General features: G+C 42.3%; 1 protein-coding gene across 1 annotated transcript in view; it reads left to right on the top strand.

Annotated features, from left to right (window-relative positions):
- The window catches only part of LOC121582490 (pappalysin-1-like), a 119,914-nt gene that overhangs the window by 85,864 nt on the left and 17,149 nt on the right, over positions 1-16,901 (top strand). The window contains exons 15-21 of the mRNA XM_041898308.1: positions 2,600-2,783; positions 3,038-3,239; positions 3,520-3,721; positions 5,051-5,201; positions 5,477-5,592; positions 9,931-10,002; positions 13,485-13,583. Coding sequence (XP_041754242.1) covers positions 2,600-2,783; positions 3,038-3,239; positions 3,520-3,721; positions 5,051-5,201; positions 5,477-5,592; positions 9,931-10,002; positions 13,485-13,583 — 1,026 coding nt within the window. The remainder of the gene's footprint in view (positions 1-2,599; positions 2,784-3,037; positions 3,240-3,519; positions 3,722-5,050; positions 5,202-5,476; positions 5,593-9,930; positions 10,003-13,484; positions 13,584-16,901) is intronic.

Raw genomic sequence — 16,901 nt, 5'->3', positions numbered from 1 at the left:
TTTTTTTCCCCTCATCAATCTACACACAATACCCCATAATGACAAAGTGAAAACAGGTTTTTAATTTTTTTTGCAAATGCATAAAAACAGAAAAACAGAAAAAACGTATAAGTATTCAGACCCTTTGCTATGAGACTTGAAATTGAGCTCAGGTGCATCCTGTTTCCATTGATCATCCTTGAGATGTTTCTACAATTTGATTTGAGTCCACCTGTGGTAAATTCAATTGATTAGACATGATTTGGGCACACACCTGTCTATATAAGGTCCCACAGTTGACAGTGCATGTCAGAGCAAAAACCACGCCATGAGGTCGAAGGAATTGTCCGTAGAACTCCAAGGCAGGATTGTGTCAAGGCACAGATCTGGGGAAGTGTTCCAAAAAATGTCTGCAGCATTGAAGGACCCCAAGAACACAGTGGCCTCCATCATTCTTAAATGGAAGAAGTTTGGAACCACCAAGACTCTTCCGAGAGCTGGCTGCCTGGCCAATCTGAGCAATTGGGGGAGAAGGGCCTTGGTCAGGGAGGTGACCAAGAACCCGATGGTCCCTCTGACAGAGCTCCAGAGTTCCTCTGTGGAGATGGGAGAACCTTCCAGAAGGACAACCACCTCTGCAGCACTCCACTAATCAGGCCTTCATGGTAGAGTGGCCAGACAGAAGCCTCTCCTCAGTAAAAGGCACATGACAGCCTGCTTGGAGTTTGCCAAAAGCCACCGAAAGACTCTCAGACCATCAGAAGTTCTGATGAAACCAAGGCCTGAATGCCAAGCGTCACGTCTGGAGGAAACCTGGCACCATCACTACGGTGAAGCATGGTGGTGGCAGCATCATGCTGTGGGCATGTTTTTCAGCGGCAGGGACTGGGAGAATAGTCAAGATCGAGGGAAAGATGAACGGAGCAAAGTACAGAGAGATCCTTGATGAAAACCTGCACCAGAGGTCTTTGTGATAAAAGCACCACATTTGGCACAGAGGTAGATGTATATAACCTGAAGAAATATAAATATAGAGCCACCCCAGATTTTGCCCCTGGGGGGCGTGGCAGCCACTATAACAAAACAATTACTCTGATATTCAGAAGAGCCGATAACTCAAAAATGTAAATACATATTTAGCTTCCAGTCAATGTCTCTATACCAACTTGAGAGTCTCATCTTTCAGATGCAATTGGAACTTAGTTGATAGCCCATAGTGTTCCAAAGTTAGAGCTAAAAGTCTGAAGGCACCAGCCCTCATATCACCTATATCATCCATATCGGTGGCCATTTTAGGTCGTACCGGTATGTCAGATCAGCTCATTCGCCAATTTCTCAGCCTCTGAGTATCACAGAAATACAACAATTTGAATGAATAAGTGGCAAAACATGGAAAATATACAAAAACTTATTTTGGGCCATTTAAACCGTTTACTTGTGTTATAAAAGGTAAATTAAATACAAAGTGTTACTGCTTGAAAGACAGTGTCTCTTTGAAATCATTAGTAAATTGCAGTTCAAAAATGACCCGTCATTTACAGGAAGTTGTATCCAGCAGGAATGCATGAAATCTTACAGTGTCCTTAATTTACTGCTACTGCTAAATATCGGCTGTAAATAGAACAACTCAAGCTTATTGTCATTTTTTATGAACAACAGACTGCATGACCTTAGAATTATAAGGTTCTATCTGCAAAAAGACGTTTCTGAAATAATTGTCTTTAAAGTTCCAAACCCTCATTGGTTGGAATGGTGTCAGCAATTTTTATCTTGTATTAATTTTGAACTTAACAACATGAATTTGTGTATTTAGAGTACTATATAGGTAGAGAACATTGAACAGAACAAGGCTATGTCAATAACTCAATTTGGACAAAAAGCAGATTGAACCTTATAACTCCAAGCACTCGATAGAAAGTATTTGTGCGGGTACATGCGGTTGTATTTATCTGTGTGTGCGTGTGTGTGCGTGTGTGTATTTATGTCTGTGTTTGGGCATCTGAGTGTGTGTGTGTGTGTGTGTGTGTGTGTGTGCGTACTTGCGCTGGTGCGTCTGCCTGTTTCTGTCCGGATGCTGTCTCAGTCCAGCGGCTCTTCTGAATATCAGTGTTCGCTGAAGCGAAAGGTGCCAACATTCTCCGTAGTTGGTATTCCGACCACACAATGCTGTGCTGGGATCAAAACAGGCCATGAATCCATCCTCCCCATGTGGAGTTTGGGATAATCCCCTGTGTACTGGCTCTGGTGAAAAGTGTCCCCCTCCCCCGTTCTAAATGTGTTTTGCATTAGGATGATTATACAGTAGTTGGATATCAGCTCTGTTGACTGGATGGCAGTTACCTGAGCCGCTGACAAATCCCAGTCAGTTAAATCAGTGACATTTAAGAACTGCTTGGCTCTGTCATGTTACAACGACTTGTTGAGCAAGCGCTAAATTGACGGACATACTGTATTTGTGTGTCATCTTGTTTGTCTGTGTGAGTGTGAGGTATGTACCATACTGAGTGGGGTTGTGTATGTGTGTATTTGCATGCTTGTGTGTGTGTATATTTGTGCTTGCATCCATGTGTGTGTTGTCCCAATTTTCACCGTTTTTCTAACATGTCTCGCATCACTCCAGTCGGACTCAACAGTGACCATCACCTGTGCAGATGGAAAGTGGAATAAGCAGGTGTCGTGTGAGCCAGTAGACTGTGGCCTACCAGACAAGTACCACGTCCACCCAGCCCACTTTAACTTCCCTGAGGGAACTACCTATGGCAAGAGGAGCACCTTCCAATGCAGGGAGCCTGCCCAGCTCGTAGGTGAGAGGTTTGGGTTTTGGCTGTGTGAAATGAATTCAGAACAACTAAATATGTTCTACAGTACCTGTTCTTAGCTGGCAGGTTCATGGGATATATTTTATATCCCTTTTATATTATTTGCTTTGTTCAACTATTTGTCTCCCCAATTTCCCATCCCTCCCTTTCTCTCCTTCCATCTCCACCCTCTCTACATCTCTTCCTACCTCACTATCTCTCCCCCCATTTCCCCTTCTCCCACCCCCCTCTTCCCCCAGGTTCTAACAACACTCTGACGTGTCTGGAGGATGGTCTATGGTCATTCCCCGAGGCGCTGTGCGAGCTACGCTGTCCGTCCCCGCCCCAGGTGCCCAACGCCATGCTGCAGACCAAGCGCTGCAACGACACAGGCCTCAAAGTGGGCTCCCTCTGCAAGTACAAGTGCAAGCCGGGCTACCACGTCACCAACAAGCCCAAAAGGTGACCGACCACCCACATGCTGTTGTGAATGTACAGTGGCTCACAGTTTGGGTCAATTCCATTTTAATTCAAAATTCCAGACTCAGTTCAATTGACTGGGTTTGAAGTGGACTTGATCCAATTGATCCTGTCTAACTCTTTACTTCACGTATCCCATCTTTTTGACATAGAGCATGTCTCTAGTCTTTGTCTTGTCAATTCAGTTCCACTCATCTCAATCCAATAAACTTTGTCTTGGTCTTTGTTTGTGTCTAAACTCCTATCCCCCCCCTTGTCTCAGGCGAGCCTTTAAGCGTCAGTGCACAGAGGACGGCAGCTGGCTGGAGGGGGCGTGCGAGCCGGTGACCTGTGACCCTCCGCCTGCCATCTTCCATGGCATGTATCAGTGCACGGATGGCTTCCGCTTCGACAGCACCTGCTGGATCAACTGCCCCGGAGCCAACCACACGGTGAGACCGCTGCACGCCGCTCCATGCAAGCAGGTCTGTCTCTCTCTACTCCTCCTCCCCTCAACTGCCTGTGTCTGTCTGTATGTCTTTTGAGCTTTCTGTCTATGGGGCTGGGCTGACTGTTTGAATGTTTGTCTGTCTGTGGGGCTGTCTATCTGTCTGTAGGGCTTTGTTTGTCTGCCAAACTGTCTATCTGCGTGTTTCTGTCTCTGTGTGTGTGTATGAGAGAGTGTTGTCTGTCTGTGTTGTCTATCTGTTATCTAGTTGGCTGGCTAGCTTGCTGTCTGTCTGTCTGTGTTGTCTATCTGTTATCTAGGCTGGCTAGCTTGCTGTCTGTCTGTCCAACTGTCTGTCTGTCTGTCTGTCTGTCTGTCAGCTTTGCCTTGTCTTTTGGTGTCTTCTTATAACATTGTACTGGCCCCAGTGTCTAGCTGTTTGTCTGTATCTGGTGTCTTTGTGATGTGTAAGAGAATAATGTGTTAGGGAACAGGAGATGTGAAGATCAAGATAATGCACAATTTTGTACATACAGTACTGTATGACACACACATTTTCACACAGACTGCCTTTCACTGCATTGTCCTTCACCTGAGGATCTCTCTGTGTGGTAGCCTTTGATGCAGAATTGTGTGTGGATTAGCATGACCTGGTGTGTGTGGCTGTATTATAATGAGAGGATCAGAGGGTGCTCAATCCAGTGTTCGCATGTATGATTCACTAATCTCCCGTGGGCAGATTCTGCGTATAGACCGAGAGGATCTGCCAGGACTGAATGAGATGCGTGAGATCCGAGCAGCATTGGGAGGGGTGGAGACTTTTTGCCAGAACTCTCAATTTCTAACATGTATGAACACAGAAGTTAATCAGGCAGCTGACCAAATTACGCTCGATTTGACTTCTGGGTTAACAGAGATGACTGGATTATAGACAGAATTGATTATCAATCTCTCACCTTCACTTTGTCTCATCCCCCTTTCCTCTCTTACTGCCTCCCCTTTCTTTCTCTCTCTCTCTCTCTCTCTCTCTCTCTCTCTCTCTCTCTCTCTCGCTTTCTCTCTCCCTCTCCCTCTCTCTCGCTCTCTTTCTCTAGCTCTCTCGCTCTCCCCATCAGTCCCACTCAATTAGCTCAGCCAGTTATTAGATTGACATTGATTTTCTAAATAGTTGTGCCATAGACAGATTAATTAGGCCCTTTAATCCTCCTTGACTACAGCTCCTCAGATGATTGTCAGATAAGAGTATCATGTTTCGTTGTGGTACGGAAGGTGGTTCTTAATGTCCTTGGTCTGTGTGCGTGTGTGTGTGTGTGTGTGTGTGTGTGTGTGTGTGTGTGTGTGTGTGTGTGTGTGTGTGTGTGTGTAGCAGGGGCCTAGCACCAATGTAATCCGCTGTAGGAAGGACGGGAACTGGACTGGCTCCTTCAAGCTCTGTCCTCAGAGCAAGGGACAGTGCTCTCTACCTCAAAACGTCAACCCCAGCATACGAGTCAGCTGCAAGAAGGGACATGGAATAGGTCTGTATATGCACGATGTGTGTGACATAGTAGAAACCATATTATACACTATGTTTGTCAGATTATAGAGCATCACTAGGGGCCACTAGGGGTCTTGAGGTAAAACTTAGGGACGTTGACATAACAAATAGATCACCAAGTGGATATGAAGTCAATTGTTTTAAGCTTTAAATAGGATCAAAGGCCATTTAAAAAACCTTATTTGATGTGTGTACAGTTTGTGCAGACACTGATGATGTCATTGGGTTTGTTTTGTAACGCACACACACACACAGGTGAGGAGTGTGAGCTGATGTGCAGGGACAGTAACAACGACGTGGTGATCCTGCCTAGCAACATGACCGCAGACAGCGTACTCAAAGAGCACTGGAGAAACCCACCCAAAGTCAAGGTGTGTGTGTGTGTCTGTCACAAGTCCCACAGACGTACTTCACAAAGCACTGCTGCTCATGATCCGTCCTATTAGGAATTTAACACTGTGTGTCTGTATCCTGGTAATATTATGAACTACAGAAGGACCAAACCATTCACACCTACTGTCTCTCTGGCCAAAGCATCTTGGTTGGCTAGACACTGGAAAACAGATGATATTGGTAGGAACAGACAGACAGACAGACAGCCAGACGGATAGAAAGAGACAGAGAAAGACAGAATGGGAGATCAACATAAGAGGAACCCCCTGCGAGAGTTCACTCCAAGAAAACAAGTTGCAGTGCACTCTGGGACATGAAGTGTTGTGCTCCCACACTCAGCGTAGTCCACCACCACCCGCTACTGTATACCCTGGTTGCATTCAATTACCCCTCTATTGCCAGAACAGGCAGGCATGTCCCAATCAACACAATAACCACCGCGGCTTGGAGAAACAGATCCTAGCCAGTCATCTTTGAAGTCATGTGAACCGCAGCCAGCGCCGGGGCCAAGTCATAAAAGTTAAAAAGCTACGTGTCGTCAGTAATCACTATAATTTTTGAAATGACCCCATTAGAAGGCCCAACAGCCCAGTTTGATTTAGATGTACCTGACAGGGATATTGTATTGATTCTTCCCTGATTGCTTAAATTGGCAGTTGCGATTGGGAAATAAGGGTGGCTAGCAGTTTACAGAAGTGTACTGTAAACGTTGTGTAAACATTGTCCACCCGGAGGGCGCAATTCACATGGAGAGTAATTAAATACACAACGATAAGTACCATAATGTTGCTCTATCTAAATGTGTTTGTCAGAGAATTCCACCTCTTCCTCACTTCATTTAACTCGATTTAAGTCAATGGGACTTAATCATTAAATTACAGTTAAAATCTTTTTTGAAGGTTTTTAGCTGCAGTTGGATGGACCCTAAATAGGGTTAGGGGCTAGGGGCTAGGCTAGCCAATGAGTGCCTTGGGAATTAGGGGGGGTTTGTTTTCATTGCGAGTCGCGCCGAGTCAGCCGTTTGTGGCGGTACAGGGGAAATAAAATGATCTGTTTGTAATTGACTGGGATAATGTCAGTCTGGAGACGAGGCAAGCGGGGGAAAGGGAGACAGGATTAATGGGGCATAGAGATGTTCCACAGGGGTTGGATGAGGTGAAATCAATAGGCTGTTCTAGTGTGCTCAGCAGCTTGTGCTGCTGCTTGTGCTTCTGTGCCGGCCCATGTCAATCGATGCATGTGAAGTCCTATGCAACCTGTTCCACCTCTTTGGCTACCAGACAAGGATAGGACAACCCCCCTCCCCTCTAGAAAAAACAAAGATGTAAACTCTGTCAGTCTGGTTGCGTGCAGCGGATGACTACTCAGTAAGGCTTGCCTTCAGAGCTGATGGCTCACGCCACGGGACGTCCAGTTTCTAAATTAAAGTGTCAACTCAACCTGTTCCATCTGGGATACGCTGCTGTGCAAATTGAACACACTTCTGAAAGCGCTATCTGGAAATCCACCCTGGTATCTGCAAATGATTGAATCCCAGCCTATAAGTGTTCTCAGATGAGTGATGCTTAATATGCCTCCTGTCTCTAACCAAATGTGATCTGTACCATCTACAATATCACGAGAACTCAATAGTAGACTGATTATGGGAAGTACAGTATATTTGCATAGAGAACCATCAAATATGATTGATGATTCAAATAATGATTAAAATCACAAATAACCCATGATTAGATTCAGTGGTATTATTCTCATAACATTTGACCTTAAAAGCTCCATCATGGAGCTACTCTAGATTCACAACAAAAAATGCAGCCGTTTCTTTAGTGTTCCACATGTTCAAGACGAACCCAGGCAAAAAATCCACTTTGCATTTCCATATGTGCTGAGCCAGAAGGTTTGGCCTCTTCATCACTAATAGTGATGTATCACCCTTCTGTAACCATTCGTTTTGGGGTTTGACCTACTTAGGCTACCATACTCCTCCTCTCGCTGATTTTCTGTAGCACGCTTTCCCTGCATCAGCAGAAATTACACTGCTACATTTAGAATCAGTCATTTTTATGTGAATAATATCTATTAGGGACATGACCTCACCGTGGAGATAAGGATCTATTTTGGTGGGATATCAGTGCCTCTGGGGCAGGTGCTGGGGCAAGGATACCGTGCGCGGAGGGGTGAGGCTAAGCCACGATCGTGAATTCTGTTGATTTACGGCCGAGCGAGTTTGCGGATGACTTCATCTTAGTGAAAATAGCAATGAAAAGTTTTTAAACTAAGTCTGTCTAGCCCCCACTCCTCCACTTTGCAGCTGTAGAGGACATGTAGCAAAGTCTAACCACTTTTACTGTGGTCATCCTAACTGGGGGGATTTGACCCCCCACCCCCTCAATGAGCTCACCCACTTCACTAAGGCATGCTGGGAAAGAAGTGTGCTGCTACCCAGTACCCAGCTGTCCTCAGATGCTCTGTTCTTTCTTTCTCTCCGCCGATCACTCTCCCTCTGCCCTCTCTCCCTTCTTCTTTTTTCTGCCATTGATTTGCTGACGGCACTGAAATGAAAAATACCCTAGTTTGCAGCAGCGAAAGAGCTCATCAACTCGTGTATTATTGGGACACAGCAGGGCTGGGAAATAGCGCTGTGGCGGAGGTCAGCCAGTTCTTTGCTGTGGATGGCACTTTTGATCCGGTCTGCACCGGGTTGGTTTTGCCTCACTGCATGTACTGGATCTCCTTTGTCTGGGGGCATCATGTTCACCTGAAAACCCTCTCTGGTCTCACCCATTTCACACAGACACATAGTCTTGTATACACTCTCCCAGCCTGCATAACACACACACATGCATGGAGACGCACAGATCCGCACACATGGGGACATGCACACACACACACACACACAGACACACACACTACAATCACCTCAGAAGCCCCCTAGAACAAAAAATATTTTTTTTCATTAATCCCAATGAGAGCAGACAATGAAAGGAACAGAGCAGATTCCCCACATACTGTGGAAATATTTGAGAACACGTTTCATACTCATACATACAGCGATGCAATCTCCCGTGGCCATTGCCCTGGTATGAAAGAGCACCTTTATATAAGGATCAAGTTATATCATGTCAAAGTAGATTTATTCAGCGATCTGTGGTAATCAATCAAAAGCAGGCTTCGCCACTGTTGGAAACATCCATGCATCCATTCATATGGGAAATACCATGGACTTTCCTCCTCCTGAATGTGGAGTGAGTTAAGGTGAACAACTTTTAACAAGGAACATGGTCGTTCCACTGGAGTGTTGGCACCCTGCCCTCCTTCTCACAAACCAAGGAGAAGATTTACCCGTCCACATTATGTGTCCGAGATCAAAGGAAATGCAGTAAGCGTTATCCAAACAGGCACATATAGCAAGAGAGGGAGAGAAAATAATGATTTACAACAAAAGTTGTTTGATTTAGGTCAGCTGGGAACGTTGGAATGAGGTAGAGGTAGGACGTGGTTGTGCAGGATAGGTCTAGTCAGCTTCAGTCGCTTTGGTAAAAACATCTCATTGCAAGGTATTTCAAGGTATTTGACCTGTAGAAACACTTGTTGGAACCCACCTTTGTGCAAGTGAATCAGCTAGGAGTGTAATGTGCTTGTGGTTGGGATCAGACGTCACTGCGAGTCGGATCTGTTGAAACAAGGCGCAGAGGTGGCAGACTTCAAAGAGCCAACCAACCATCATAAGAAGTGTACTATATCCTCCTCAGTAGCTGCATAAAAAGTTTATATTTGTTAACGCCCCCTGCGAACCATTGACAATATCAATATAGCCTTATATTGTATAGAGAGATATGTATCAGTTAGTTGTAGGACCAAGGTTATGACATGAGTCTGGCTTTGGAAGAAAGAGAGAGAGAGGCGGCAGTAGGTGTTTTTATGTTTTCTTTTTTTGAGTTCTGTGCCAGCGTTCCTGTCGACGTTGGCTGGTGGAGACTGTGTGTGCAGCCTAGTCTTGCCATATGACTCCTTGTTTATGTTTGTGTGGGTTCTGGGAAAAGACAACACAATTATGCATTCACAGCAGCCGGCAACAACATGCTGTTCCACATATACTTTCACTCCACAGTCTAATGTGCTTTTCCCACCATCATTACTAGTAGTACTACTACAGTATGGCTACAAAATCTATCCTTACAACTACATCTCCCCGTCATTTATATTTTAATCAATATATCTTATTCCATAGCTCACAGATTGACATTTCATCCATAAACAGTAGAGATATTTTGAGTGTCTGAACCCCTTTTGACTGTTTTCCTTTTGTCTCCTTACAGAATATAGTGTGTACAATGGGACTGAAGTGGTTTCCACATCCAGAGGTGCTCCACTGCATCAAAGGATGTGAGGTAAGAACTTCTATGAGCTTTCTGAGGATAGTAGTTTATCTATGAGATAAAGGTTTCACCTGAGATAGAAGATATGGGGTAAGGGCCTCATCTATGTGAGAGGATGTGAGGTAAGGACTTCACCTGAGTTAAAGGAAGTGAGGTAATAGGTTTGCATGAAGGATTGGGAGAGAGGTAAGGGCTTGAGAGGAAGTGAGATAAGAGGACATGCCATGCGTCATGGAGGCCAGTGGTGATGAGGAGAGGTGTGTGAGGAGTGTAAACACTGTAACAGAACATATACACAGGATTAAGTGCTCTGATAACAAGGGCTTCTTTATGCATTTTGTAATGTATCCTGATATTTCCTAACATGTTATCAGATCAGACATCACCTTCAGTTTCCAGATATGTAGCTTTTTCAACTCCCCATGGAGTTTGTGCAGGCACTAGCTCGGCGGGAGCTGTCAAACTCGAACACTCAGTCAGTTGGTTCAAATGGAGCTGGACAGATAAGAGAGATCAGGCCTGGTCATGTTTGAAAGAGTTGGCAGCCATTACTGGCTCTTACCTGGAACTGACTAGCACTCACACACACACACACACACACACACACACACACACACACACACACACACACACACACACACACACACACACACACACACACACACACACACACACACACACACACACACTCACTCACACACACACACACACACACACACACACACAGAGTTCTGAACACACTGCCCTGAATACAATGCCAGCCAGGTAGCTAGCTAGCTAGCTATCAAAGAGACATGCCTTTTTACAGCAGTCGAGCTCATTTGGGAGAAGGTTGAAATATAACATTGTTTCAGAGCATGGGTAAGCTAATTGTTCTCTCTGGGGAGATGTGCTGCTCCTGTGACGTCAGTTACCGTGGATACCGGCACAAGCGGAGACGGTTGTCAGTGGAAGCCAATTAGAGGCGGGTTTGATTCATGTCGTCTCCAAAATGAAACACTTTACCCACATGGGGACATGGATCTGTTTCAGAGAATCCCTGCTAGAGAAGAGAAGCAGGAAAGAACTGATACTGGGCTATAGCTGTAATACTTTGTCTACACACCCTATGTTGCTGATATTGTAGTATGCCAATATTTTCAGATCAGATATGTTAACAAAATGTGTTCTTTCCTCAGGAAAATATATATTTTGATTTTACAGTGATGAACTATGTTTTTACATTTTATTGTGGTAAAGAAAATATCCCCCTTCTGCTCGGTGTTGGTAGAAGGATGATGTCATCATTCATACAGCTAAAGCCAATTGGATAACGAAGGGGGTGCGGGGCTACCCTCATAAATCACATAATTGGAGTGTTTCTTAGCCTCATATATTTTATGGTGTCCTCACATTGATTTACTAGTCTGGACCTCGCACGACTTAAAAAGTCACATTGTGTCACAAGTGTAAATTATGCACCAGATCAATCAGCAAATCCAGCACACAACCTCAAAAAACGGCACTGGGGTGAGATGGGTACCAAAAAAGTTTACAAGTTTAAAGCTGCAATATATAACTTTTTGGGCGACCTGATTAAATTCACATAGAAATGTGAGTTATATTCTGTCATTCTCATTGAAAGCAAGTCTAAGTAGTGGTAGATCTGTTCTATGTGCGCTATTTCTATCCTTCCTGTTCTTAAGTTTAGTTTTTGCGTCTTTTACTTTTGGTTTTGTACACCAATATATTTCACAGAGGTTTAGATGGTACAATGCTTCTCTACACTATACTTGCTTGTTTTGTCACAAACTGAAATTAGGCGAACTCTTGGAATTTTAGCAACCAGGAAATGGCAGAGCGATTTCTGCATAGTGCACATCTAAACAATAGGCTACAGCAGAGCTGCCAACTCTCACGCATTGACCGTGAGACACGCATTTGCACCTCTTCTCACGCTCTCGCGGCACACCTCTTATATCTCACGCATTGAAAAGTACTGCTTTTATTTTTCGAGTTAGGTCATTGTAGAGTCAGCGCGTTAACTTTTCAGCTGTGCTCCAAATCGTTTTGAAATCAGTGCATCTGCGCCTGCAATTTAACACCACAAGCTGAACCTCTATCATTGTCCTGTCTTGTCACAGCACTGTGAACTGCGGCACATTGAAGCATATGATTGGTCTAGCTATGTAAGGGATCAAGGTGATTGGATGCATGCTTTAAAGAAATACCCCTCAAGATTAGAGTGGCGGTCAATGGAGAAATACTTTTCTCAGCTGAGTTTATAAAACTCTAAAAAGAGTAGCACGGGAGCGCTATTTTATGTACAATGGTGTCAACAAAATTAGGTTGCTGTTACTCCAGTCCCTATTGCAGAATGCAGCCTTTTGACAGCATGTACTAAAGTCTATTTATATTTAATCCACACTTGCATTTGTCCCCTCGTTTGGTGATTTGCCGTTTAGGCTGTGACAACGAAAAGGCAGCAGACAGACCTACAGTATGTTTTAGCAGGGAAGTTTGGTAGCGTGTAGATTTGTCAAACAGATTGTGAACCCAAAGTGTACGTTTCATTCTAGAGCGGGACAAAAAATAGAAAAATAATTTGGTTAGGGTGTAGGGGCAGATTTACGTAATCTTGTTTTAAGGAGATGTTATTATTTCATTATTTAATAATTTTTGACATTTTACTATTGTGCACATGCTAGGCAGAGATGGTAGGGGTACTCACAACTCATAAACACATCATATTTTGTCTATGTAGAGTAAGATGATGACAGGGATCTTCAACTAGTAGGCATAAACCACTTGAATATTGATATTCTTTCGATTTTTCTTAAAGTTTGGGTGATTTTTTAGAAATTAATTGTTATAACAAGAACATTTTCAAACACCCAGCTCTTCAGTGGAGGCCAACCCTCCTGGAGAGCAAGCAGGATTTTCTTCCAGCCCTATTTTAAAGAGAGTTCACCCAAATTACAAAATGTTTGTGTCCTTACCTTGAAAGCAGTCTATGGACAAGGAGACTGCAATCTATGATTTGGTTACGCACTGCCATCAACCATTTATATAAACACACATTTCATCCCCCAAAAATCTCAAAGTAACAAAGTCGTTGAATTTTGAGTATTCATTTAATGTTCAAAGCATCCTGAATACACCTGACCTGTGGTTTATTTTGTATTTATTTTCCACCCTAGTCAATTTCAGGAAATGAGCTTTAAAACAGTAATATTATCTGTCTAAGGGTTGTGCCAGGGGGCAATGAAATTCACATAGCAAATCTCACTCCATGCTTTCTTCAAAAGTTGGCAGCCCTGAATACAATATTAACTAACTTAAACTAATATAGAGCACTTAAGTGGGATAATCAACACAAATAAATCAGAGGGAATCAGTGGATTTCTCCTCTATATGTTGTCCATATGTGTACGTACAGTACACTGCATAGGTTGTTGATGACGTCCTGCCTCTTATTGTCTCCTCTTGTTTGTTGCTGTCTCTGTCTGTCACAGCCCTTCATGGGAGACAATTACTGTGACTCGGTCAACAACAGAGCCTTCTGTAACTACGACGGAGGGGACTGCTGCCACTCCACCGTCAAGACCAAGAAGGTAAGTAACATCTGGACCTGGATTCACTCAACCTTATCAAGACAAAATGTCATATTTTTATCTGCCTTTTGATCTTAAGTTAAGATAAGAGTTAAGATAAGAGTTAAGATATAACAGCCGTTGAGTATCTGATTTTATGGTGGATTGTGGAGGAGGGGGGTTGAGTGTGTTGGAGTATGTGAGTATGTGCGTGTGTGCTTGTCTGGCATCTGTTGTGGGGGGGTGGGAATGTTGGGGGGGAGGGGGGGTATGGGATGGACCACAGGAATTATTTGCTAGGATAATAATTGCTTGTCAATGAATTAAATATAATACAATGGCAATCCGGGTTATATGTTAGAATCCTACGCGTGAACTGCCGACATTATTACGCATATTCATTGATAATGATGGAAAATAGGATATGCATAGTTTTAAAAAAATAGTTATATAGATATATATATAGAGAGGTGAAAGCATTGGAAATGCTTTGGCAGGTTAATCTGCTTCTGTTTTGTGGGTGGCACTGTGTGCTGTTTTCGATGGATGGGTCCTGGCCTCTCGGGGCCTTAGGGATCCGGAGGGACGTGGGTGGGATGCTGATCACTGGGATGACGGCTCAACTTGGGATGGGGAGGGGCTTTAGCGGGGGAATTAGTGGAGAACAATTGAAGGGTTACTCCGTAGCAATGCAAATATCACGGTACAGCTATATGGACACTCAATCATTACGGTATTTTTTATTGGTAAATTTACAAACATGTATAATGATAAATAGACTTGAAACTTATATCTCATTATGGTGTATGGTGAAATAAGTATAGCCCGTTATAATTGTAATGGCTTAGCTGATAATAACAAAAGAATAACAATATTTTCATGGCTCAAAGAGAAGGAATATAATATCTATTGTATACAGGAAACTCATTCAACAATTCGAGATGAAGTCGCGTGGAAAAAAGAATGGGGGGGAAATATACTTCTCCCATGGGCAAAGAAATTCAAAAGGGGTGATGATATTAATTATTAGTAATTTCGATCTGAATGTGCAAATTGTCAAAATAGATACACAAGGTAGATGGATTATTTTAAATATGTTATTGGACCATAAACAGATATGGCTCATTAACCTTTACGGACCAAATAATGATGATCCACAAATCTTTGACAATATATATAATAAATTATCAACCCTGCAAGCAATTCAAGACAATATTATTATGGTGGGGGATTATAATACTGTTTTAAATAGCTCAATGGACCGTAAAGGAAATCACACCACAAACAATCACCCACATGCTCTTAAGGAAATTGTGAATGTCATGGATACATTAGAACTAGTAGATATATGGAGGCTTAAATATACTGATCTAGTGAGATATACATGGCGGAGACTGAATCAAGCTAGTCGTCTTGACTTCTTTCTTATCTCATTCTCTTTGGCACCAAAAGTTTTAAAAAGTGTTGTTATTGGACAGAATGCGGTCGGACCATCATATAATAGGCATATACATTACTCTTACCGAATTTCCACGTGGGCGAGGATATTGGAAATTTAATCAAAGCCTATTGGATGATAATTTATTTATAAATAGAACAAAGGAATTTATAACTGACTTTTTCCAACATAACATAGGTACAGCGAATCCCCTTATTGTATGGGAAACCTTTAAATGTGCCTTTAGAGGCCATGCAATTCAGTACTCATCTCGAAAACAAAAGCAATTTAGGTCAAAAGAGTTTATACTAAGAAAGGAAATAGAAAGTCTAACAGAACAGATAGATGGCAATCAAAACTAACATAGAGGCTCAGAATAAATTAGAGGAAAAACAAAAATAAATGGAGAAACTTATTCAAGAAAGATCAAGTGTAATATATTATAAAAAATAAAGCAAACTGGATGGAATATGGGGAAAAATGCACAAAATTCTTTTTTAATCTTCAACATAGGAATGCTACCAAAAATAACTTCATGAAACGGGTTACAATTGACGGAGTCACCCATAATTCACCAAATGATATTTTGAAGGTAGAAACAAAGTACTTTAAGCACATGTTTTATTTTCAGTCGCCTCCATCTCCTCTAACTGAAGCTAATTGTAGAGTTTTTTTTCTATTGATAATGTCAAATTAACAGCCACACAGAAAGACTCATGTGAAGGTGAAATTACAGAGGAGGAACTTCTGGATGCAATTAAAGACTTTAAGTCTGGGTTGGATGGCATACCAGTCGAGGTATACCAAACCTTTTTTGATATACTAAGAGGACCGTTATTAGCATGTTTTAACCACTCCTATGTAAATGGAGATTATCTGACACTCAAGAAGAAGGTCTGATCTCATTATTACTGAAACAGGATACAAGTGGAAAATATAAAGATCCAGTCCATTTACAAAATTGGAGGCCCCTTACAAAATGTATAGCGCATAGAATTAAAAAGGTATTGTCGGATATTATTCATTCTAATCAGACAGGTTATTTACATGGAAGATACATTGGAGATAATATAAGGCAAGTATTGGAAACAATAGAACACTATGGAAAATATGGGAAACCAGGCCTGCTATTCATAGCAGACTTCGAAAAGGCATTTGATAAAAGTTCAACTGGGGTTTATATATAAATGCCTGGAGCATTTCAATTTTGGAGAATCTCTTATAAAATGGGTCAAAATCATGTATAGTTACCCTAGGTGTAAAATAGTAAATAATGGCTATTTCTCAGAAAGTTTTAAACTGTCAAGAGGAGTGAAACAAGGTTGTCCACTATCGGCATATCTATTTATTGTGGCCATCGAGATGTTAGCTATTAAAATCAGATCCAATAATAATATCAGAGGATTAGAAATCCAGGGCTTAAAAACAAAGGTGTCATTGTACGCTGATGATTCATGTTTTCTTTTAAATCCACAACTAGAATCCCTCCACAGCCTCATAGAGGATCTTGATACATTTTCTAACCTCTCTGGATTACAACCAAATTATGACAAATGTACTATATTACGTATTGGATCACTAAAAAATACAATTCTTATATTACCATGTAGTTTACCAATAAAATGGTCTGATGGTGATGTGGATATACTCGGAATACATATCCCAAAGGAAATAAATGATCTCACTTCAATACATTTTAATAGAAAGTTAGCAAAAATAGACAAGATCTTACTACCATGGAAAGGAAAATACCTGTCAATTTGTGGAAAAATCACCCTGATTAACTCTTTAGTATTATCCCAGTTTACCTATTTGCTTATGGTCTTGCCTACGCCTAGCGAACAGTTTTTTAAATTATATGAGAAAAAAAGATTCAATTTTATTTGGAACGGCAAGCCAGA

Source organism: Coregonus clupeaformis, chromosome 15, assembly GCF_020615455.1.
Source record: "Coregonus clupeaformis isolate EN_2021a chromosome 15, ASM2061545v1, whole genome shotgun sequence".
NCBI classification, from domain to species: Eukaryota; Metazoa; Chordata; class Actinopteri; order Salmoniformes; family Salmonidae; genus Coregonus; species Coregonus clupeaformis.
This window is presented reverse-complemented; position numbering and strand designations above follow the sequence as displayed.